At 41.8% G+C, this 25,959-nt stretch overlaps 2 protein-coding genes across 2 annotated transcripts; one reads left to right on the top strand and one right to left on the bottom strand.

Moving 5' to 3' along the window:
• Positions 1-210: 210 nt before the first annotated feature.
• On the bottom strand, positions 211-25,675 carry LOC128735238 (uncharacterized). The gene is made up of 14 exons (XM_053829734.1): positions 25,379-25,675; positions 25,082-25,312; positions 24,914-25,017; positions 24,671-24,848; positions 16,362-16,668; positions 13,557-13,616; positions 10,150-10,423; positions 9,829-10,099; positions 9,661-9,764; positions 9,423-9,600; positions 839-992; positions 615-756; positions 376-537; positions 211-319 (listed from the first exon to the last, which is right to left on the bottom strand). Exons 1-14 carry the CDS (start codon positions 25,673-25,675, stop codon positions 211-213), a joined length of 2,571 nt encoding a protein of 856 aa, XP_053685709.1.
• Positions 20,360-21,388, top strand: LOC128734324 (trypsin-7-like). The gene is made up of 4 exons (XM_053828456.1): positions 20,360-20,656; positions 20,723-20,953; positions 21,021-21,124; positions 21,196-21,388. Exons 1-4 carry the CDS (start codon positions 20,360-20,362, stop codon positions 21,386-21,388), a joined length of 825 nt encoding a protein of 274 aa, XP_053684431.1.
• Positions 25,676-25,959: the final 284 nt, after the last annotated feature.

Raw genomic sequence — 25,959 nt, 5'->3', positions numbered from 1 at the left:
ATCACTAACAAAAGCTACATTTTTTCATGGTTAAAAACAGAAGTTAAAGAAAATTTACATACTGACAAAGTCTAGATAAAAAAATGACAAGAGCCGGGGTAAGTAGCATCGGAAAGCTGACCAAATCTGAACATAATTGTAATTTGTCACCAGTTAAACGCCACTGACCTCAGTGATCCAATAGCGGATTGCTGGGAAAGCAATACGAGCCTAAATCTCAGGTTCATTACCTAGGCAGTTGCCATCACCCCACGAAACTGCCCCGATTTGGCCACCACTGGTGACCAACGGGCGGCCGCTGTCGCCATTGGAAGCATCTCTGCAAGCAGAGGAATGTTTACATGAATTATTACAAATTGTTCTGGTTTTACTCACTCATCCGTAATTGTGGTGGCCAACCATCCAGCCCCACCAGATTCCTGATCAATGGCAGAAATATCTACTTTCCGAAGAATAGCTGGCAACAATCCGGGACGACTCTGAGTGGAAAGATAAAAATGATTACAGATCCGCTTAACGGTTTTAACAAAACTAAGACTACATACGGTCAAACCTCATCCAGACACAACGGCTCGGGTTCCTGCTGGGAAATAACCGGCAACGGCCAATGTTACAGCGGCAATATTGGCTCTGGGCAGCGCAGAAGGGAGACATCGGTTTCCAAAGTCCAGTCATTGTATGCTGGATGATACTCGATACATTCTACATAGAGCACAACACCACCTTCAAGACGATTGCTTAATCCCCCAAAAAGATCTGAAAATAATTCTTATTACTGCATCAACATTAAACACTGTTGCTTAAGCTACGGCGGACGAAACCGAAACAGGATACGTGCAGTGAGCGGCCGACAGAGCCCACCCATTCGAGCTAACCGAGGCACCGCAGCTGTGCGATCCACTATGTCGCAACGAAAGCTGGTACGGGAAGTCCTCGATTCTAGCGTCGATACCTCCGGCGATGCGGCCATTCACTGGAGGTCGCTCGATCGGCTGCATCGTATGGTAGACGCCAGGTATACGTCGTTTCTAACGCAGCCACACATCTTCCTCGGGACCGGCACAAAAGGACGCCACACACAGAGCGAAAACCCCGAGTTCCTAGATCACTGCCTCACGCAACAACTAACCGAATTTAAGGTGATAAACCTGATTTTATCCACCGATTGGTGAAAGAAACCTTTGTTATACCATCTCATTTGTCATTTGAGATGGAATTCGACACGCCAGGAACATAATTCAACTTTTTGATAACACTATGGTAGTTATCATCAATACATATGCATGTCTATGTAATATACTGAGAAAATTGTATAATATTTCAAAGCAAGCAAAAAATGTCTTCCTTTTATTTGTAAGTTGTTATTTTGAGTAAATAGTGGGGTCGCGTTCTGGGGTTTGGTTTAAGTTAGAAACTGGCCGTTTTCCTGGATGTATTCGGAACGTTCCCAGGACGTGTCCGGCTGTGGCCAATGTAATCCTAGACACTTCATATGACGACAAATGAACTACTTTTGTAATTTTGAGTACTTTAAGATGTCACATGTTGTATTTCAGTTCAGTTCAGAAACTGATCCCCGATCCGGAACATTGCCGGACGTGTTCAGATGTAGCCGATGATCTCTTGAACATTTTATACGACTACCAATGATCTAGTTATGCAATTTCGAGTACTTGGAGGTGTCGCATGACGGGTTTATTATGATTCAAGGTGCTTCTATGTTTTAAGTTTCATATATTCCGGACATATCTTTGGAACCGTACATCCGATCCAAATTCTGTTCAATAGAATTCTTCTAGGCCACAAAACTTTCCGTTTGTTAGTTATTGCAGTCAAATCGGTCCAGGTATTTCCGAGAAGCAAATGCTTATTGTTATATTTTCACTACTGAGACTATTGAGGTTGAAACTGAGACTAAAAGTGGTGAAAAATCACATGGGACTGTTATGCGTTTATGGGCAGTAATGGTAGTTATCATCAACACATAACACATAACACAAAAAATCGTATGCTCTTGGGCAGGATTGATATTAAAGGGGGACCCTCACTGGAAAGTCGAAAAACTTGTTTGTTTTGCATTTTTAGAAGCCTTTTATCTTCAGAAATGTTGAGCCCAAAGTATTTTTCGGTACGTGGTCTCGTTGAGAATTTAAAACTGTGTAAAGTAAAACTAGTATAACTGTGGGATCACTTGACGGAAAGTGCAGTGCTGTACAATAGTTTAAACGCGCTCTCCTCGAAATCATATGTTTTCAGCGACTGTGCGTGTATCGCAGTATCCAGAGGATCGATTTGGCTGCATTTTTTTGACATGTAAAAATAAATTATCTAAATTGTGACGTAGCCACTTTTCGATATCTCAATTTTTCAATTTTCGCTACATTTAAAAAAATCGTTACATTTACATCGTTACAACCAGTAAGAGATAGATAGTTACTATGTACAGCAAAGTTGCTTATTTTACTGTGTTCTACAACTTTTGTGAAGACACTGTACTTTTTTGGAGGCATTTAAAAAAACAAAAATTTGGATCACCCTAATAGGTAGATTTACGGTCACCCTAATAGTGTAAAAGGTTGCACCATATTTTTTTAATAAACTTTTCCAATGACATACCACCTGAGAAATTCGCTGCGCGTCTCGACACACGCAAGTCGACTTCAACCTGGTCGAGCCACCTAGCACGTTGCGCCCCTCTATTCCTGGAGCCGGTGGGGTTCTTGAAAAGAACGGATCTCACTGCACAGTCGTCCGGCATCCTCGTGATGCGGTCAGCCCACCGTAGTCTCCTAACTTTCGTCAGATGTATGATGGGAATCTCGCCACGTAGTGCCTGTAGCTCGTAATTCATACGCCTCCGCCACTCTCCGCTTTCCGTTTGCACTCCGCCAAAAATTGTCCGCAACACTTTTCGTTCAAATACGGCTAGGGCACGTATGTCTTCCGTAAGCAATGTTACTGTCTCAAGTCCAGTCTGATTAGCGTTTTGTACATCGTCAGCTTTGTGCGGCGGCGTATGCTTCGAAGCGTCTTGCGGAGTCGACGGTAACCATAGATCCCAAATATACGAACGCATTAACCCTGGAATCGCCGTCAATAGTCACTGGCAAGCAAACGTTGCTTTCTTTGGAGCCTCTTCCTACCATATATTTGGTTTTCAACGCATTGATTTGTAACCCTATCCTCCTAGCCTCCGTTATTGAAGTAGGACTACTTCTTTGATTTCTATATGGGGGTGCACTTCAGAAAAACGAAAAGGGAACATGTAACGAAAAGTGGTTATAGTTTGCACGCTTATAACTCAGTCATCCGTCAATAGATTCTAGAGATATTGGTATCAATCGATTGGAAATTTTTCAAAAAACCATTACAACACAGTAGATTACATGTTTCCCTAACAGACGTTTAATAATTGAGAAAATATGAGTCGAATATTTAATATTTCATTATTTGCATATTTTTCCTTCCCACGTCAGTGCTTCCCTAGCACGGATGACAGAAATATATACGAGATGAGCTATGGGTTAATTTTTCTTATGATTGAATTTAATTTACGCCCTATACAATCCGATCGAAAATTATTGAGCTTCAGCTGTTGCTGCTTCTCCGGATAAGGCAACGAAGACTTCCAAATTCGCCAAACGAGACGCCATCAAACCGAAGAATCCATCGACGCATCCGCCAGCGAACGATATGATTTTGGCTGCTATGCCTTTTACTGCGCATCGTCAGATCGTCACGTCATTCGGTCAGCGGCTTTCGTTGGCGTTGGCGACACCCGACACATCGGCAAGCAGCTAGCTTGCGACAGGGATGCCACATATAATTCTGTGATTTTTGTTGAAAAAATCCTGGCATCTGTACAGCGAAGAAAAATATCTGTGTAAAGATCTGTCCAATGCAAAACAATGAGATTGAAAGAGACGGAGAGTCATTTTGCTGGGTATTTCCATCTCTTTCACTCTCATTGTAAAACTCAAACATCTGTTTAATCTGTGTATCTGGTGAAAATCTGCAATCTGTGCATACAGATTCTGTACAGGCGAGTTCTTTCAAATATCTGTTAAACACAGAATAATCTGTGCATGTGGTAACCCTGCTTGCGACACATACATCGGAAAGCCAGTTTTCGAGTCACATCCGTGACATAATTTTAAAGGTTGTAATTGAAACATTGTTTGCCTTTGCCTCGGTGCGCGTCATTCATCAGTCGCTCACCGGCTTTCGTTGGAGACACATCGGCAAGTAGCTAGCTTGCGACTCATAACATCATAAACATAAAAGTCTATCTTGATTACAGATCCTACCAGTAGCGGTTGTCCGATAAACAGTATTCCCACCATTAATCCACATACCAATAACCTATGTGATGGACGAAAGTAGACAATGGACACCACCCAGCAAACACCAACTCGTATATCAATGTACGAAAATGATCGTTATTGACTTTTAATAAATTCAGGATCGTAAATATAGCCTAATGAGATGCACCTATAGTTTATATTCTGTCGTATTGGACAATAGCAGGTGATTGACCTACGACTTCCAGTACAGAATTGTATAGCATTATAAAACTAATCGCTTTGAGTCGGATCTTATCGCATACAAAGACTTACAAACTTGAATTGTTAACGTATATTTTGAAGTACGTATATGGACTCCAAATTAGTACGCATATGCTTGTTTTGTGCATCAGATACGATTTTTCAGGGTATATATAGGTACATATAACTCATTTATTGCTCTGATATGCATATGAAAATGTTTACTGGGCACGAGTCAGAAATTTGAGAATTCGAGATTAACGAACGGACCTTTTCAGGTCCACCATTTAAATTAGCTGAAGAGTTGAAATTATGAATTTCTCACATGTACGAACACAATCCTTTACCTTTCGTTACTCGCGCCAACTCCGATTTATAGGCATGCTAAAACGTAATAGAATTCACTCGAATACTTATGCCACTTGGTGAAAAACTTATGTTCCATAATTTTTCCACCATTTGAAAGATTTTTGTCTGCGGATCAACTTTACTGAAAACAGTAATTTTATTTATTGCTGCGTTCCTGAGATAAAGTCAACGGTTCACAGGTGTTGTACAAAATACAACAGCGCGAGTAAACCTTCCGTTACTGCGCAACTGGAGAATCTATTATATGAAATTCATACAAAAATCACCGGCTTTGGCATTGGGAGACGAGTTGCTCTACATTCGTAGTCCTATGTCAAGCCTGCCACTAGGTATGGACCCTAGTACTTTTTTGTCTGGCGTAGATTGTCTCCACCGTCGCAAGGTTTCTAATAAAGATGTCGAGGTCGTCTGCGAAGGCTAAGTGTTGGCTACTCTTGTTGGAGATCGTTCCTCTCGTTTCGATGCACGCTCGCCGGATCACACCTTCAATTGCGATGTTGAATAGCATACAGGACAGTCCATCCCCTTGCAGCAACCCTCTGGGCAATTCGAAAGGACACGAGAGTGTCCCCGAAACGCGCACGTAGAAGATCACTCGGTCCAGAGTAGCTGTGATCACCCGCGTTAGTTTGTCCGAAAAACCGTACTCGGACATTATTTGCCATAGCTGTCCGCGTTCTGCTGTATCGTATGCTGCTTTGAAATCCACGAAAATATGATGCGTGGGCACGTTGTACTCTCAACACTTCTGGAGGATTTGTCGGAGAATAAAAATTTGATCTGCAATAACACGGGCTCCCATAACGCCCGCTTAATATTGCTCTACGAATTCTCTTGCTGTTGGGGACAGACGACGCAACAAAATTTGGAAGAGCACATTGTAGGCGGCGATGATCAACATGATGCCGCGGTAATAGGACACCATACGAACCGATGCTTTTCAAGAGATGGTGCTTTTCTAGTGGTAGTAAAATCAAAATTTCTCACTTATATATGTTTACCTACCTGAAAAACAATCACTAATCATATTTTGTTTGTGGTACAGTTACTCTGTTATACTTAATTTTCTTGGCTACTGCCAAATTTTGATAAAAACCAAACTTTTCCTATACCTCTCCATAGCATCTTACTACCATTCATCCGAGAACTCGGAAAAGTGAATTGATACCATACGAGAGCCAGGAGCTGAATATGTTTGCGACATTTCAATTCAAGAAAATTAAATTTCGCAACATGAACGCAATAAATAAAAATAATGTTTACTAACTATTTATTGGTTCAGGTGTCAAACGTTATATTGCGATTAGCGATAAACACAAAAGAAACTGAGATGCATGAGAGAGTAATGTTGCTGTGTTGAGTAAATTTATTGTCACGCAAAATTGAGCTGTTTTCGAAATGTACAATATGCGTTACAAAGTAACGACATCTGTAGTATTCAACAGAGAATCATTGATAGTTTCAAGCATACTCTCACGCATGGCGCATGATGAAAAACGATCTCTATCCTCCTTCTGGAGCTTTTTCCTCCTCGGGATCGTGGTCAACTCATTCCGCGCTCATCGATAGTTGGCCAAATTCTCTCTCGTGGATATGCTTAGATAGTTTTTCCGAACTTTTTCTCTCGAAACAAGCCGAGAGCCTGTTGCGAGTATCTTAATGCCAAAAATCCCCAACAAACCGTATTGAATGAGTATAGATCTCTAGGATACAATTCCGATTGACAGAGCATGAAAGATCAGCCCAGTGCCCTTTGGCATATAAAAAAAATGAAAGATCAGATATTGGCCGATATAAATAACTAGCTGACCCGACAAACTTCGTATTGCCACAAATTTACCGGTGTTGTACATAAATCATGAATCTCGGATGATCTTTGTCACAATCTCGAGTTTTGTAAGCCCCCCAGTGGGCGGCGCTTCCGACGGCGGGTCACCGGCAACACTCACGACCGTCTCGTCCTGAATGATCTAGTGTTACTATAGATAGTTTTTGTGGTCTTGTATTGACTAATGTTTTATGGAAGAGTCTCGAATTTCTCGAGCTCGATTAGTTTTTGAGTTTCGCAAAAATTTCTGTTTTATTTGTATGAGAGTCCATATCCCCATACCACGGGGGTGAGAGGTCTCTAACTATCGTAACATAAATTCAAGACTCCAAAATCTTCCACATGCCAAATTTGGTTCCATTTGCTTGATTAGTTCTCAAGTTATAAGGAAATTTGAATTTCATTTGTATGGGGGCCCCCCTATTAAAAGGGGAAGGGGTCGTAATTCACCATAGAAAAAATTTCTGCCATCTAAAACTCCCACATGCCAAATTTGGTTCCATTTGATTGATTAGTTCTCGAGATAAGAGGAAATTTGCATTTCATTTGTATGGAAGCCCATCCTCTTAAAGGGGAGATGGGCCATAACTCGCTTTCTAAAGAAGAGAGGGGTCTCAATTCACCATAGAAAAAAATCTTGCCTCCAAAACCACTTACATGTCAAATTTGGTTCCATTTGCTTGATTAGTTCTCGAGTTATGAGGAAATTTGTTTTTCATTTGTATAGGAGCCCCCCCTCTTAAAGTGGGAAGGGGTCCTAATTCACCATAGAAAATGTTCTTGCCTACAAAAACACCCACTTGCTAAATTTGGTTGCATTTGCTAGATTAGTTCTAGAGTTATGAGGAAATTTGTATTTCGTTTGTATGAGAGCTCCCCCTCTTAAAAAGGTAAGGGGTACTAATTCATCATAGAAAAAATGGTTGCCTCCAAAAACACCCACATGCCAAATATGGTTCCATTTGCTTGATTAGTTCTCGAATTATGAGGAAATTTGTATTTCATTTGTGTAGAAGCACCCCCTCTTAAAGTTGGGAGGGGTCCTAATTCACCATAGAAAATATTCTTGCCCTCGAAAACTTTTACATGCAAAATTTTGTTCCATTTGCTTGATTAGTTCTAGAGTTATGAGGAAATTTGTATTTGATTTGTTTAGAGGCCCCCCTTCTAAAGTGGGGAGGGGATCCAATTCATCATAGAAAAAATGTCTGTCTCCAAAAACACCCACGTGCCAAATTTGGTTCCATTTGCTTGATTAGTTCTCGAGTTATGGGGAAATTTGTATTTCGTTCGTATAGGAGCCCCCCTCTTAAAGTGGGAAGGGGTTCTAATTCACCATAGACAATATTCTTGCCCTCGAAAACTTTCACATGCCAAATTTGGTTCCATTTGCTTGATTAATTCTCGAGTTTTGAGGAAATTTGTATTTCATTTGTATGGGAGCCCCCCTTCCTAAAGTGGGGAGGGGTCCCAACTCATCATATAAAAAAATTTTGTCTCTAATAACACCCACATGTAAAATTTTGTTCCATTTGCTTGATTAGTTCTCGAGTTATGAGGAAATTTTAATTTCATTTGTATGAGAGCCCCTCTCCTAAATTGGGCAGGGGTCCCAGTTTATCATAAAAAAAAATTTTGTCTCCAAAAACACCCACGAGCCAAATTTGGTTCCGTTTGCTTGATTAGTTCTCGAGTTATGAGGAAATTTGTATTTCGTTTGTATAGGAGCCCCCCCTCTTAAAGTTGGGAGAGGTCCTAATTGACCATAGAAAATATTCTCGCCCTCGAAAACTTTTACATGCAAAATTTTATTCCATTTGCTTGATTAGTTCTCGAGTTATGAGGAAATTTGTATTTCATTTGTATAGGAGCCCCCCCTCCTAAAGTGTGTAGAGGATCCAATTCATCATAGAAAAAATTTTTGTCTCGAGAAACACCCACATGCCAAGTTTGGTTCCATTTGCTTGATTAGTTCTCGAGTTATGAGGAAATTTGTATTTGATTTGTATGGAAGCCCCCCCTCTTAAAGGGGAGAGGAGTCATAATTCCCCTTCTAAAGAGGGGAGAGGTCCCAATTTCTTGTCACCAAACACACCCACATGCCAAATTTTGTTCTATTTGCTTGACTTGTTCTCGAGTTATGCAGAAATTTGTGTTTCATTTGTATGGGAGCCCCCCCTCTTAGTGGGGGGAGGGGTCTCTAACCATCACTATAACCTTTCCTGGCCCCAAAAACCTCTACATGCAAATTTTCACGGCGATTGGTTCAGTAGTTTTTGATTCTATAAGGAACATCCCGACACACAGACAGAAATCCATTTTTATATAGTAGATAAGAGAAATCGGCTCCGTTGAAAATAAAATTTGACAAGCATGTCTTCGGGTCCTTTAAACAAATTAAAGATGGTGTACTACGAAGTGCTTTTACAGAAGCGGTACCTTCGTAAGCTCTAGGTTATACAGACATTGTGCTTCCGAAAACTTTCACAAGAATAAGAAATTCAAAAATTCCGCCAGATGGCGTGACATTATTCGCCTTGCTTCTAGACTCTTCGACGATTGTCTATGCGCTTATTCACTCAGTGACTTCACCATTTTTCAAAAATATATGCGGCTCAAACTAAAAATCTTAAAATTTATTGCACAAACCGATTGAAGTAAGCTTCTTAAACGCCACTAACTTCGGTGACCCAGTTGCGGATCAGCGGGAAAGCGATACGAGAGTAAATTCCGGGTTCGTTTCCTAAGCAGTTGCTGGCACCCCAGGAAACAGCACCGATTTGGAGTCCATCAGTGACCAGCGGACCACCGCTGTCTCCGTTGCAAGCATCACGGCCAGGTTCGCTAGCACACAGCATACTGAAAGCCGAGGAATACGTAAATAAAAGCATTTCTTTTCAAGTATACGGTGTAACTTACTCATCGGTAACCCAACCGGCCGGCCATCCAGCTCTGCAGGTTTCCTGGTCAATGACTGGAATATCAACCTTCTGAAGGATAGTGGGCAGCGATCCGGGGACACTCTAGGTTAAGAAAAAAATTATGATAGATTAACTCAATGATTTCAACAAAGCTGAGGACACGTACGGTTAGACCCCATCCAGACAGAACGGCACGGGTACCTCCTGGGAAATAGGTATCGGCAGGGGCCAAAGTAATAACGGCAATATTGGCTCCTACGAAATCAGCGGTACTGCGCAGAAGGGACACATCGTTTTCCAGATTCCAGTCATCGTAAGCTGGATGGTTTTCAATTTGTTCAACGTCGAACAAAACACCACCTTCAAGACGATTGCTCGAACCTCCACGGAGGGTGACCTGAGAAGAATTCACGTTATTAAACCAACATCCTGCAACACTGAAGGCACTTTTGCAACACTTACGGTGGACAAAACTGGAGTAGGATACGTGCAGTGAGCGGCCGACAGAGCCCACCGATCGGAGATAACCGAGGCACCGCAGCTGTGCGATCCACCGCGACGCAGCGACAGCTGGTACGGGAAGTCTTCGATGTCAGCATCGACACCTCCCACGATACGGCCATTCACTGGAGCTCGCTCGATCGGCTTCATCGTGTAGTATGCACCGGGCATACGACGGTTGTAACGCAGCCACACATCCTCATCGGGACCAGCGGAAACCGCTGCCAGGCACAAGGCGAACACTACGAATACCTTCATCTCTGATCACGTTCCTACCGCAGAATAAAACTAACCCACTCAAGTCGTAATCATCCTATATAAGTAGCAAATGCTTCCAGTGGATGGCCTCCACGTAACGAGTTACCAAATTTTTAGTGAATGGCAATAAAACTGATTGTTTCGTACTATCGCACTCTTATCGATGAACTACCTCGCAGACATCGACGAGCGGAGATTAGATACGTTCCGAGTCTGAATTTCCATAGATTCTTCAGCTAATTTTGAGCTAAATCAGTGAACATTTAGGGGTCGTCCAGTAAGCTTTTAGTTTATTTGAAGGAGACATCGCTGTACTTATTGAGATTGAGAATTCCCGGAATTTCCGAGTCTCCGCCATCTCTGAGATTTCTCGGGAAAAATCTGAAATACTATTTTTCTAGTGATTAAGATAAAAACCTTAGGTACGATTGCCAGTTAGCTTCCTTCGAAAAAAAAAATACTCTTTTAGTCACTTTACCAATCAAAGATTGGCTAGATTTTCGGGTGCTCGAGTTAATCTTATCGGCTAACGACAACGACGACGGTTGTAAATCATAATATTTTTTAGGGAATTTACCGATGGTATTATTTCCCCTAGTCAACAACCACATTAGGGTTAGAGACATACTGTACTTCATACGGGTTTAGTGTCGGAACGGTAGATTAAATATTCCCAGGGGAAAAGCCTTAACCGGATGGGTATTTCCTACCCTTGAGGTTCGGTTCGCCGAACCGCACAATAATGGTGAAACCATTAGTACTTTGATTAGTACATTCGTTCCCATAGATGGTTTCAAATAGAATTGAGTTGAAGGTATCCGAAAGTAAAGTTCTCTATTTTAAACTAAACTAAAGCTTTGAGCTAAACTGAAGACAAATTATAGCAAAAGTCAGCCTTTATTAAAATTAAATAGATTAAGAGATGAATATGTCAAAAATAAGAGAAAAATGACAAACATAGAAATTCTATTAAATTAATAATTAAATAATTCTGTAAGTGAAAATTGTTTTTTCATTTCATTAAATAAAATTTCTCACATTGTAACGTGAGCTATGAGGCTCTTTACGATGATATTTTCTGTGCTTTGAACGTAAATACTTTTCAATTTCCGTAAATTAATAAATGGCCCCATTTAAATCAGTGGGTTTCCCCCTCATGGAGCTCTGCCCTGCTATAAAAGAGTGTTTTTTTCTGCTTTTCGATCGATCATAGTAAAACCGGGAGCAGCGGACCGGGAGGAAGCGATCGCGATCTTATGGGTGATCTAAGAAGTGAGCGAGAAAGAATATCGAACCACCGCAATAACCAGGGGAAACGCACGAAAGAGAACGGAACGCGCGGTGTCCGTCAAGCCGGCTCGTCGGTTGATTGTCTGTTCGGTGGGTACGTGGGTTGGATCATAATCTCCAGAGCCGGGCTCCAGATGGTCTGCGCGGTTTCTGGCCCCAACCAGCCAGCCAGCCAGCCAGCCAGCCAGCCAGCGAGAGGAATTAAAGGAAAATTGCTCCCCACAGTTCAGTTCTTTAGAGATATCCGCTAGACATATACGGTAAAGCTAGATGCGAAATTAAGGTTAAACGCTAGACAACCGATCAAACTGTTTTGCTCCGAGTGTTTGGCGCAATTGGCGGATTAGTGGATTGATACCTGTCAGATAGCCATGTCTTCATAAGCCGTGTTGATCCCATATTGTTGAAGTAACTGGGAAATGATCTATGACTGTAAGTTTGAAAAAGTATGTTGGCGTTAAACTAGGCTCTCTGAATTATGTACATTTTAAACGGACTTAGTCGCCGATAGAAATATTTAAAAAATCGAAAATCTATTCCTTATATCTATAAAATAACAACCGAATCATAAATATCAACCAATTTCCCATATTGAATGGCATGGTTCCAAGACATCATAAAGATAATTTAATCTAAGACACATTCCTGCGTTACGGAAAACAATTAGCAACCATTTTTGCTGTGTGGATTGGTTCCAGTTTCACTAAAATTTTGGCAAACAGCTGAGAAGTATGTCACCGAAGGTGACCCAATTTTTCAGCCGTATGACAGGGATTTGATGGTGATATAGAATCTGATTTTCATCGTGAGAATGTTGTTGGAATGTGTCTAATCTTATCCGTTATGTGTTCGACAGGGTACCCGGGTACCTTTTCAGATTTCAAAGTAAGAAATTCTAAAGTTTTATTCGACCCAGGATACTGAAACTCTGTGACATCTCAGAACTAGCTAAATTACAACTTTTTATAAAATAAGTTTTCATGTAGCACTTAAGGGGGAGGAAAGGGGGGGCTTCGAAATTTTTTACCCTTTAAGTGCTCGACAAGGGTACCCGGGTACCCACAAATTGAAATGCTTGTAACTTTGGCAATATTTAACCGATTTGGACCAACTTACCACCTAAAGATTCAGGAACTTATCCACTTCCAGTGGGGTTACAACAGAACCGTAAGTGGTTCATCTGGTTTCCGGAAATCCGGTATTCCGAGGATGTGTTCCGGAATTAAAGCTAAAAAGTGCTGAAAAGAATTTTTCTATCTTCGCTAAAGAGATAGAAGGTTACTGTCTTCTAGAAAATTTCTTGTAATAATATGCTCTAAAACTTTGCAGAACCCGTAAATGTGTTATATTGAAACTGAAGAAAAATAAAAATTTTATTTCACTTTAAGGGGGATTAATCAAAACTTTAATTTCACCAAACGATAGAACTTTCAATTTCAAGAAACTCTTCCAAAGCCTTTATAAAGCTAAAATCAAGTTTTCCCACTCAAAACTGTAATGCGCACGTTTATTTATGTTTGGACCACTGTGAAGCCCCACGGGAATATGTTCCGGAATGGCCATGCCGGGGCAAAATCATCAGATCAGATCAGATCAGAAAAACGACCTTCCGGAGTTTTTCATAAATTTAGATACCTATATTGCCAGTGTTGCAATCCAAACAGTTCTGTGGCCACAGGAGGTCCCATGGGAACTTGTTCCAGAATGACCATTCCGAGGATAAATCATTATACTGTTTTAAAACTATGAGAAATGACCTTTCGGAGTCATTTGAGGAATTTTTGATGCCCATATTACTATGATTACATCCAAAATCTTAAAAAGTGCTTTAATTCCGGAACACACCCTCGGAATACCGAATTTCCAGGAACCAGATGAACCACTTCCGGTTCTGTTGCAGCTTCACTGAAAGTATATAAGTTCCTGAATCTTTAGGTGGTAAGATGGTCCAAATCGGTTAAATATTGCCAAAGTTACAAGCGTTTCAATTTGTGGGTACCCGGGTACCCTTGTCGAGCACTTAAAGGTGTTTTTTTTGTCGAACACATAACGGTTATACTAACACCGCACTTTGTTAAAACTTCTCAAAATGCCCTTAAAATGTACAATGTATCTTTTTTTTGGTAAATTTAAAATATTTTTTTAATTTTTCAATTTGATAATTATTTTTCCTGAAACTTTTCGCAATTGAGATCTCATATATTTATTTTACCGTACTCGGTGATAAAATTTAAGTGTGCACACTTAAAAAAAAGTACCGAGTTCAGTAAAATTAACCGAACTTAGAACAGCCGAACGTTCGGTAAATTTTTTTTATGATGCCAAACATTACTAACGATCCGTAAACGTCGATTGGCACCATCGAAATTTTTACCGAACATTCGGCTGTTCAGAGTTCGGTAAAATTTTACCTAACGTTTTAAGTGTGTGTAGATCTTCTCATGCTGTTTACGTGGTCACAGAGCAAATGAACCAAAACCGTGATATTGAATTAAATAATAATAATAATAATAACTAGCTGATCGCCCGATCTTTTTTTTTTTGTATGCCAGAAGGGCACTGGGTTCAAGAATGCCACTGCGACAGTCACGAAGATTGTCTTTTGTAGCTGACCCCGATTACTGTACACAGTTTACGGATTGCTCATACCCATTGATGGAGTTGAGCTAAGTTGTATTGTAAGACTATGCCCCAATTAGGTACTACATGGTTAATAAAACCAATAACCTTCTTGGGATGGAGTTTCCATACAGAGCTACTATGGAGTTAATAGGTAGCTTCCGAAGAAGCTGTACCTGGAAGACGCAAGAGCTCCATAGGAGCAAAGCAAGAGCGCTGAACTTTCTAGTTCTAAATTCCAAAAGCGGCAAATGTAGGTTAAGACCTTGCCAATTCTCTGTAAATGGTAAAGAGTGGGACAATGTCCGGTGAGGAATCCCTTGCGCAGTTCCCTACGCGTTAAGGAAGGTAGTTTTTTACTACTGCAGTATCCTGTTATATCGTAAGGTTTCGCCTGAAGTATGTAAAGATATGTTTGACACGATACTTGGGAAATATTCGTTTTGTTACTTCCAAGATGGTGCGGCATGCAGCACTTGTAAAATAGTTAATTATTGTAATAGACAGTATGTACAAAGTAAGTTTGCATCTGTACAGTGATATTTTGTCTATACGGCAACGGCAATTTGGAGTTCGCCGACATGCTGCATTTTCAACGAATATCTTAAAAAAAAGCGATAGACTAAATTGAGAAATAAAACATGCCTCCAGCATCTTTTGTTTTACTAGAAATATACTCAAAATATCTAAAAATTTCGCGGTTTGAAATCAAATTTAAATTCATAAGAAGCACAAAATCAGAAAAATGTTGCAAGTAACCCCGTTTACTGGGTAACTTGCAACACCCCTATTTTCAGTTCATTCTCCAGATTCATTTAGTTGATATTTGTTCTCATAATCATAAATCAAAAGTACTGACCACTACACAAGTTTTGGCTACTTACACTTGAACCTAAACGGTACACTTCGAAAGTTATACCAAGTCAAAGTACAAAAGTGTTACAAGTATTTCCGGATGACGGTACACCTCTGTCGGCCGGTCGCTCTCCTTCTTGGCTGGCTATGTGATTTGTAGTAGTCCTTTTTGGCAGCTGCTATCCGCCTTTTTACTTCACGGTTCGGATCTTTGTCGTGTTTCGCTAACGTACCTAGGTAGACAAATTCATCGACCGCCTAATGATTTTCCATGCTTTTACTCTGCCACCTAGCGGTGATTTCGCCTATGCATTTCCAATCGTAGCAACCCTGCAGTGTACAGAAAGCAACTTCGCTCAAGGCTTTGTCAGCTTAGAGCCAAGAAGTTGAACATTGTGAGGCACTTCGTATTCCCCGGATATCTGCATCGGCGGAATCGGCATGTACTACAATTTTTGCCGTCTGTCTGGAGAAAGGCGAACCGTACAGTGCAACTGACGCTAAAGAGGAGCATCAAGAGCAAGGAGGGCTCACCGTTCCACGCCTGGGAACGGGATGTCAGAGCAAAGGCAAATGGTGAAGAAGTACCTGTCTAAAATGGACATTTTTTTTGCCAAAGCGTCAGTCGAGGCCTGCCGTGTCCGAGTAGAGGCAGTCATTCTAAACAGAAGTAGCGGCTGAAGGTGCTGGTGAGAACATATTTTGGGTGAAGTGCGACGTCGCGACAACGACGAGCAGAGGACCGGCTACTTTACGTCCCCCACCAAGGAGGTAAACGATGATGTCAAATATATCTTCACACCAATTTCCTAAAGAAGGTTCTGCTGTGGCTGACGATCAGCGAGAAGCAGTGGATGTCCAAACCGCTGTTTTTTCCCGTCTTTGTCAAGCAGTATCATGCAAAGAAGGATGCGGCCTTTTGTCCGCACCTGGCATCGACTCATTACGCCAAGAGATCATTGGAGAAGTATGATCGACTGAAGACAAATGTTGTACTGAAGACTGTCAATCCTCTCAACGTCCCCCAGTTATGACCGATAGAAAATCTTTGCGTGAACCTTAAACTTAGGGTCACCAATAATTTCGTGTTTGAAACGTAGAACGTAGAACGTAATCCACGACACCTTTCGTTCAAGTGACGACAAGTGTACGTATCTCTTCCGTAAGCCAACTTACAGTCTCGTTCTCCCTCTTCCAGGCAGTACATTTTCTCCCGATAAGTTTCGGTTCGCTGCATCTTCTTCTGTTTGTTGTTTGCTACGTTCCCACAAGAGGCATTGTGCATCTTTACCTCCCATGCAGCATTGTTCTCATCCATCGTCATACCAGTTGTTTCACGTGTCCGAGCTCTGAGGATGTTCTCTGATACGCCGTTGATGGCTATTTTGATAGTGTTCCAATAGTCCTCGAGACGTGCTTTGTCCAGCTTGTCCTCTTCCGGCATACGCAGCTTCGAATGAATTTTGGCGACAGGCTGCTTCAGCTGCTCGAGATATGACCAAGGCCAGTGTGCACAACGGACTATAGTTAGTGGTCCAAGTTTTTCTCTGGATAATTTGACGATGTCCAGGTGTAGTCGTGTAGGAGTTCGTGCTGGAAAAAGGTGCTGCCTGCAGCTATGTACTTAGGGACGGCAAAGCCGATAAGTCTTAGGCCCATTTCAATGGTCAATGGTCAATGCTTCCTCCTCCTGGCCGATGAATATATTGATAGCATGTTTTGGGCAGCAGTTGTATTCACGTTCCAACTATGCGTAGAATTCTTTCGGCATCGATACACTCAAAAAATCGGCGTATCAAGTTTACGTAAAAACATAGGTAATTCTCATCCATCACACTTTTCATGTAACATTCACGCAAATTATTGGTAACTCGCACTCATACTAACCAGCTTACGTACGATCCCGGTAAATTTTATCAACTTTCCCATCCCTCCTAGTACATGAAATTCATGTAAATTGCTGTACAGAAGTTGATTTTGACATGATTTTTCACGTGGATGCGACGTGTCGATTTTTTAGAGAGTACTTCGGTGTTGAAGATTACGCACGTGTTGGTGATGCTTATGCCCCTGATCTCATCCATCATAATTACCCTTATTCTGCGAGTCACATGACTCAATACGACAATTGTCACTCGCCGTGACTCGCCACGGCGAGTCGAGTCACCTAAGTGACAATCGTGTCACCTAGGTAAGAAACCCTTGTCACCTAAGTGACAAGGCGAGTCACCTGATTCGCGGTGACTGCAACATAGTTACGTCACTCGCCTCGCGGAATAAGGGTAAATTTCTATGAAAGCCGTACTCAGCTCGTGTGTATTGCCGCAGCTTTAGTAGATTGTATGACCATCTCTGAGCGTACGTACCGTAAAGCTATTACGTACAGTAAACCGCTTGCAGCGCTACGACGTGAAACGTGCAGCACTTCAATACATCAGAGAACACCCGAATGCTCCCGAATGGGAGTTGAAAGATCGGTAGTTTCACGTTTCAATTTTGCAATTTAGTGTTCCACATTGGCCCGATGATGTTCAAAGAATGAAAAAATTCTCCCGTGAAAAAATGATGGTTTGAATCGATTCTTATGCTTCGCCGATAATGCCATCCATCGACTTTTGATGTTATCACGAGCATAGTTCATCGAGAACATCAGTAATTGTTCAAAAATTGAATGTTGAACACTAAATGAGGCCGTTTTTGCGGGAATTGAATGCCCTAAATGGTGCAAAATAGTATGTATACGACTTTCGTATATCCAGCGATGTTAGAAAGTGTGAATGTATGTGGTGCATTCAAGTTTCTGCATGAACATATATCTAACCGTTGCTTGGTGTATATAATCAATTTGCAAACTCTCCAACCCCTGATGACGATGTTCGACCGCCGAGATCAGACACCGTTTTGAGCCGCTCGGAGAACAGGCCCTTAGGAAGCTCGTCGTTGTTTCGATGTTATCCAGTTCTGTTTTATCGTGTCCGTTGCTGAAAGTCGTCGTCTTTGTTTGGAAAACTGAGTCTTAATTTTTTTTTCTTACATGCGAATCATTTCATATAATTAATACTCAATTGAAAAGCTTGTCGAGAAATTTGAGAAAAGAAGTTAAAAACAAATAAACCTGCATTTAGCGTGTAGGGCGCTATATCTCTGCATATTAGCGTTGGTAAGAGGAAATGCTTATCAACTTGGGGAATATATTAGCTCGTTTCATTATGCCTGATTTTTATTTCCAGGTAGAATAAATTTAAGTTGTCACGTGGTTTTCGACCCATTAGGAATCTCACATATGCATGTGCGAAAAATACCGCTGTAAATTTACAAATTATGGCTGCTTATGAGTTCCATTACCGTTATATTGAATTTATCAAAAAAATATATATCTTATTTTCGTAATTATTGGCATTACAAGAAAATTTTTGAATGTCAAGGTTAGTCCCATATAACTGGTGCTTACATACTGAGTGTCGTTTCGTATAGCAATTTCGCATCGTTTGCTTTTGTGCTTCGCTCGTTGCATTTTTCCGGCAGCGATTGTTTCTAAAAGACATTTTGAATTAGCTTGGGCTCACTTAACAATGACGTGTTTATAAACCGTGACTTATATTGAAGCGTTATAAATCCTATCGCATTATAATCGCATTGAAATCGTGAAACTGGTTAGCTAGGAACACCTCGCGCGTAATTTCCATTATATGATTATTGAATATCAAAAACTTGATAGCTATGGTTTTTGATGTAAATACCAAAATAAACCCATTTGTCTCAGGACGGCTTTCGCGTATAGTAACATATGTCTATCGGTATCTAATAAGTAATAACTGCTCGCGCTCGATTTCGGTCAGGTCAAATAGGTTGATAGCACACAACCTTCGGTATTAGTAAAGTGATTTCTCATAACTTTTTTCTTATATCCATAGTTTGGATTTCTTAAAATTGAAAAGTATAATAAAACCACTCCAAATACCGAAAAAATGAAAATAGAAGATATCTTAAAGTTAATACATAATTATGATCCAATAACACAATTATAACACGACAACATCATAAAGAAGACTATGACTTATAACCCAAAGACAATAAATAAGTGCAACGACAGAAGTAATCAAAGATCACTTGAAAAATCAAATCTTTAAACTACACAAAAACAATAACATCAATGAATGGGAGGGTCCATCAGGGTACTTGTTTGAAGCAGTGTGCTTAGGGAGAGTGAAGTGGTCAGCTTCCTAAGGTTAATCTTGGCCGGACTAACAACACATTGTGGATAATGAGCGGGCCCTGCCTATTCCCACCTATTGAGGTCATTTTGCATTGGGAGGGCTTACTTAACGATTGACTCATGTGATCTACTTTCTGAAAGGAGATTCTCAAATACCCCTGGTACGTGCAAGTGATGTTGGTTGCCGACCGTTTCCATTTTGGCCCTTTATACAGGAGCTGGTAAACGTGACCAATCGTTATGTTTGTACAATTCCCCTTGTCAAGAATGGACTATGAACTGTTGTTTTGCTAGGATAGGTGATAGTCCTCATACATACATAAAAACAAATAAATCTGAATTTTAAAAAAATAGTTAGACAACATTGGCACAGAATATACACTAAAGTGAGACAAAGTATACTAAAACCGAACACAAATTAAAACTACGTTGTAACAATACAATTGACGGAACGGATCTACTGTAATGTAAAAGATTGGTAACTTACCCTCTGTCAAAGTTTCGGCATCCTGGGTAGTAGTCCGCTAAGTGTTGTTTCAATTTTGTTTCACATTAGTTTTATGTTCTAGTGCGCCGTGTAAATTAAACATTAAACTGTAAATTTTCTGCAGCGTTTTTCAACTGCATCTATCCATAGGAAAAGACGGTAGCAAAATATTCCTATTACTAAAGGTTTTACCAACACGAGGTTCAGCGTACCTCAAGGATAGGAAATACCTGTCCACAGTTAGGGCTTTTCCGCTGAGAAAATACTCTACTCTACAGGAAACGACAACCACGGTGATTTCCCATCGTCGATAAGATTAACGAACACCAGAAATCCGCTTTGATTGATCAGCTCACTAGAAGCGTATTATTCTCGAAGAAGAGATTTGACTCCACTGGAAGTAATGTTACTTCTATAAAATGGTTACGGCTGACTGGCTAGTTTTATTCTGTGCTAGGAACGTTGTGAAAGATGAAGGTATTCGTAGTACTCGCTTTGTGTGTGGCAGCTGCCGTAGCAGGTCCCGATGAGGACGTTTGGTTGCGTTACAACCGACGTATGCCCGGGTCATACTACACGATGCAGCCGCTCGAAAGACCCCCGATTAATGGCCGCATCGTCGGAGGTATCGACGCTGACATCGAAGACTTCCCGTACCAGCTGTCGCTGCGTCGCGGTGGATCGCACATCTGCGGTGCCTCGATTATCTCCGATCGGTGGGCCCTGTCGGCCGCTCACTGCACCTATCCTACTCCGGTTCTGTCCACTGTATGTGGCATCAAAGTGATTGCGATATTCTAGGACGTTATTCTAGCAAAGTGACTTTCTTTTTAGATAACACTCCGTGGAGGTTCGAATAATCGTCTCGAAGGTGGTGTTTTATTTGACGTTGAACGTATTGAGAATCATCCTGCCTACGTCGACCCGACTCTGGAAAACGATGTCTCCCTTCTGCGCAGTACAGTTGAATTCGCAGGAGCCAACATTGCCGCTATTGCTCTAGTTCCGGTCGACACCTACTTTTCAGCAGGTACCCGAGCTGTCGTGTCCGGATGGGGTCTAACCGTAAATATCACTGACTAACAAAAAAAATCGTTTGGTTTATCTATGATCATGTTTCTTCTAAACCTAGAGTGTTCCCGGATCGCTGCCAATCATTCTTCAAAAGGTTGACATTCCCATTATTGACCAAGAAACCTGCAGAGCTGGATGGCCGGTTGGCTGGGTTACCGATGAGTAAGTAAAACTGTAACACATGCAGATATCCTATGGACCACAATTCAATCCACGTATTCTAATGATTGCAGTATGCTCTGCGCCAGCGAACCAGGTCGTGATGCTTGTAATGCAGATAGCGGTAGTCCGCTGGTTACTGGTGGACTTCAGATCGGTGCTGTCTCGTGGGGTTCCGACTTCTGCTTAGGCAACGAGCCCGGAGTCTTCGCACGTATTGCCTTCCCGGTGATCCGCAACTGGATCGCAGAGGTCAGTGGCGTCTAAGAAGGTATTCTTTTTTGCTAGATGAAATCATTGAGTAAATAAACGCATAGCGAGTCACCGAAGATTTTAAAAGCGTGGCATTAGCCACGCCATCAGAAATAATGTTCGTCCCCGAGCGGAATTGTCTCAGACGCTTCTAAGGTTCACAATTTTTCCTCCCTGAAACATGAGACCGAGCGTTGTCATGCAGTAGAATCACTTTTTCGTGCCTATGTTCGTATTGTAGTCGTTTTTCGCGTTTTTCGTTGACAGTTTCGTTCTGTTTTATCTACTTACTATAAATAACACTGACACAACTTGGTGCCAAAAGCATACAAAAACTTCGTCAGATTTATGGGAGAGGTTTTTGAGCAAAGTAGAGCATCAGAATCAGATTGTTGGTCATATTTCAATTTGATTTCAAACTGACATCTCGACTAGTCTAGCCCAAACTCGAAGATTCAAAACTTCAGTTTTCGACGACTTCAGAAAGTAACCAATTTCCGTCAGGACTCAGGACACAACGGCGATCGTATCGGGCTCGATCTCTTCTCGCTTGCAACATAAACGAATGCAGCCAGCAACAGCAGCAGCAAGCATTATTTCGGCGGAGCAAATGTGCGACTCAAGTGTAACATGCAAGTGAGTGTGCTAAAAATGCCAAGCGTTCGTGCCGACGAACGACGACGACGCCTCGTCGAATTCAAAAAGCTATTTCTTATGTTACTTGTATCTTTTCGGCTTTCTCGGGTCTTTTCTTCTTCGTCTTCTTAGCTTGAGAGTCCTTCGTCGCCAGCATCCTTCCACCCACCAGACCACCATCACCGCGCAGCCTGATGCAATCGCGCAAAGGGGAAATGACGACGCACTTGCAGTGCAGCTAAAGTCGAAAGGTAGCCGCGCGATGTGTTCTGTAAACGCTAAAATCGCTTCTACTTCTTTGCGGCATATTCATGTATGTACTCTACTCACTGCAGCAGCAGCATCATTGGCATGCTAGCACTCTTCTTCCTCTTCTCGCAAACATACAAATATTACCGAGGATTGTTCTTACGCGACTCTGCCAACTCATGCCAATATTTCGGTGCCAATCCCGCCCGAACTCGCTGTGCCAACATGACCAAGAAAGTGTAAAGTGCCTCCATTCAACGGAGACAGTGGGTGATGCGCCCTTTGGTGGGTCGAAATTTAAAAGAAAAGTCTTACGGAAAACCTTCGCATGTTCTTGCAACTGTGACATTCATAAGCACCCTCAATTGTGCCCTATTTGTAGGTACACTAGTGTAGCAGCTTAAAAGCAGGTTGAGCATAATAAGTACGACATACTTTTTGTCCCGCTGTGCATCGTTTCGGTTTTCGCCAGCCAGCGAGTCTCCATCGACCGTCGTCTTCGACTCTATGATTTTAATTTCTTTGCCTTCACCTCCTGCTTCTAGTCGATGTTCTTCTTTCTCCCATCCAGGTTGTTATATGTTTTGTCGATTTCTCGCTTTAAATTTATGTTTTTATGCGCAACGCATACATCCTTAGCACCATGGCGTGGCCGGCCGTTAGTTATGGTATTCTGCTTTTTCGTTTTCTTCCTCCCTTCTTCTTCATTAAACTTTTTTTCCTCTGTTTTTCTTATTATGGACGCTTCCTTTTTCAGCGTCGAACTTGGCGTTTGCTACCCGCTACCACTCTCTCCCTACCAACCATCCATCCAGTAACCATTCATCCATCCGCGCCTAACCTGCCGGCTGCCTCCCGTATCCTCGTATCCCGTTGCGTTGCGCCTGTTTCGGATTTCAGATTTCTGATTCGAGCCGGACCGGACAGACTTGCTGGCGGCACCGAAGTTTTCCCTCTAACCCTCACACCCTGCCTTCCTTCCTTGCACCTTTGGCCGGCTGCTGGTGCTAACAGAAAACTTTACTTCAACCAACAACAACAGAAAAGTTATAAACCTTGCAAGATGTATAGTGTGTACACGGATTGTCTCTGCCCACTGTTCTGCACACTCAACCAGCAACCACCCCCGCCGAACCTGTCCCGATCCCGAACGTGTCGTTTCCTCCCATGATGATGGACCCTGTTGTTTGCTGGGTGATTCGGAGACCCGATTCAAGTGTAATGTTACAGTTATGTTGTTTTTTTTCGCTCGCTTCTCGACTAAAATCTCGACTTTCTTAGCTTCCTTTCGAAATTGGCGTTTTTCTGGTTCGATGGTTTTCGGCTCTCGACAGGGATAACATCTTCCAACGCAACGGTCGGAACAAAAACGACCATTGTGTTGTATAGGTTTTTTTCTCCTCGTCCAAAAAAAACAGACCAAAGTGTTTGCAAAACTGTTGATTTTCTCTCAGTCAGACGCGACGACGCGATGGAGCAATGGGATGGAAGTACTTAATTGAACTCAACCTAAAGACGGTTGAGTAAATTTGTGCAAAATATTCGAAATAGTAAAGAATTTTGAAGAAAAAAAATTCATCTATTAGGTATTCCAGAAACAGTTGTTGATTGTGCCAATGCTGGAGAATTTTGATAACAGAATAAACAACAAAACACTTTCTAATTTTTTATCCCAGTACCTACACAGTGATTCGAGAAGAGCTACTATCCTTGAATTTACGGTGTTTATTCTACACTATCATATTCGCGGACTTGGTACTTCTGGTTATTTAAATTATCAAAACTTGCTAAAATCCAATAACATTTTGACCAGAGTCATTTAATAAGTACATATTTTGGCTTACAGTAACATCATTTATCAATCCATAATCCTGAATAATTTTTTTTTTAGTCTCGACAAAACTTAAGGCCAAGACACATTGCATATACATTTTTATACGTTGCGGAAATTTAACACTTTTTCCATGCACTTTATGTCAAATATCCGCAACGTATTGCAATTCGTATGCATTGTGTCTGGACTTTAAGTTTGGCGAGACTTAAAGAGTTTTTGTCCTTGGGCACTAGCTGCGCGTTATTAGTGATATACCACTCAGTGGCCTTTTTTCCATAATGACAGTTTATAATTTATAATGTCCCGTTTAAAGCGAATTGTGGAAAAATCGTTGGGCTGGCCAAAAATCGACCACGTTACGACCGTCTCACCACGGGGCCTAAAATTATTTCTGATGGTATGGCTAATGCCATGCTTCTGAAATTTCCGATGACTGTCTAAGTGCTTATTTTCTCAATTATTTCAAGTGATTTCATCTAGCAAAGCATCTTTTAACAATTTATGCATTTCAAACAATTTTAATAACCTTCAAATGTAGAGTAAAAACCAGCAAGAAAACCTTCTTAAACGCCACTGACGTCGGTGATCCAGTTGCGGATCACTGGAAAAGCAATACGAGCATAGACTCCGGGTTCGTTGCCCATGCAGTCGGTGGCACCCCACGAAACAGCACCGATTTGGAGTCCACCGGTGACCAGCGGACCACCACTATCGGCATTGCAAGCATCACGACCTGGTTCGCTGGCGCAGAGCATACTGAAATCAAAAGAATACGTTGATTAAATTATGGTCAATACTGCAATTGTTTTAGTGCTACTTACTCATCTGTAACCCAACCAGCCGGCCATCCAGCCCTACAAGTTTCTTGGTCAATTATAGGAATATCAACCTTTTGAAGAATGGTTGGCAGCGATCCGGGAACACTCTAGATGGAGAAAAGAATTGTAATAGATCAACTCAACGATTTCAACAAAGCTAAGAATACGCACGGTAAGACCCCATCCAGACGCTACAGCACGGGTACCTGCTGGAAAGTACGTATCGACCGGAACTAGAGCAACAGCGGCAATATTGGCTCCCACGAATTCAACTGTGCTACGTAGAAGACAAACATCGTTTTCCAGAGTCGGGTCGTCGTAGGCCGGATGATTCTCAATACGTTCAACGTCAAACAAAACACCGCCTTCAAGACGATTGCTCGAACCTCCACGGAGGGTAATCTAAAAAAGAATTCATTTTACTAAAGCAACGTCCTAGAATTTCGCAATCACTTTCACACTACATACGGTGGACAAAACCGGAACAGGATACGTGCAGTGAGCGGCCGACAGGGCCCACCGATCGGAAATAATCGAGGCACCGCAGATGTGCGATCCACCGCGACGCAGCGACAGCTGGTACGGGAAGTCCTCGATGTCAGCATCAACACCTCCGACGATGCGGCCATTCATTGGAGGTCTCTCGATCGGCTGGATCGTATGGCCCACACTGGGCATACGTCGGTTGTAACGCAGCCACACATCTTCGTCGGGACCAGCACAAACGACTGCCACACACAGAGCGAACACCACGAATACCTTCATCTCTGACCACGTTCCTAGCGCAGAATAAAACTACCCAGTCAATCGTAACCATTTTATATAAATAGTATTACTTCCCGTGAGTGGAAGCCATAACATTAGTTACGAAAATAGCATCCTCGAATAAAAAGTACGTTTCTAGTAAGCTGCCCAATCAAAACGGTTTTCTGGCGTTTATTAATCTTATCACGGGAATTTACCACGGTTGTCGTTTCCCCTAGAGTACAGTATTTTCCCAGGGGAAAAGCCTTAACTACGGACAGGTATTTCCTACCCTCGAGGTACGC

Source organism: Sabethes cyaneus, chromosome 2 (genome assembly GCF_943734655.1).
Source record: "Sabethes cyaneus chromosome 2, idSabCyanKW18_F2, whole genome shotgun sequence".
In the NCBI taxonomy this organism is placed as follows: domain Eukaryota; kingdom Metazoa; phylum Arthropoda; class Insecta; order Diptera; family Culicidae; genus Sabethes; species Sabethes cyaneus.
This window is presented reverse-complemented; position numbering and strand designations above follow the sequence as displayed.

What these genes read in the sequence shown, in the direction of transcription:
- LOC128734324 (XM_053828456.1), top strand. Translation starts at nt 20,360, where the DNA reads ATGAAGGTATTCGTAGTACTCGCTTTGTGTGTGGCAGCTGCCGTAGCA. An exon ending in TGTCCGGATGGGGTCTAACC is followed by an intron (nt 20,954 to 21,020) that starts GTAAATATCACT and finishes TTCTAAACCTAG; the next exon opens with AGTGTTCCCGGATCGCTGCC. An exon ending in GTTGGCTGGGTTACCGATGA is followed by an intron (nt 21,125 to 21,195) that starts GTAAGTAAAACT and finishes TAATGATTGCAG; the next exon opens with TATGCTCTGCGCCAGCGAAC.
- LOC128735238 (XM_053829734.1), bottom strand. Translation starts at nt 25,675, where the DNA reads ATGAAGGTATTCGTGGTGTTCGCTCTGTGTGTGGCAGTCGTTTGTGCT. An exon ending in CTGTTCCGGTTTTGTCCACC is followed by an intron (nt 25,313 to 25,378) that starts GTATGTAGTGTG and finishes ATTCTTTTTTAG; the next exon opens with ATTACCCTCCGTGGAGGTTC. An exon ending in CCAGAGCCAATATTGCCGCT is followed by an intron (nt 538 to 614) that starts GTAACATTGGCC and finishes GACCGTATGTAG; the next exon opens with TCTTAGTTTTGTTAAAACCG.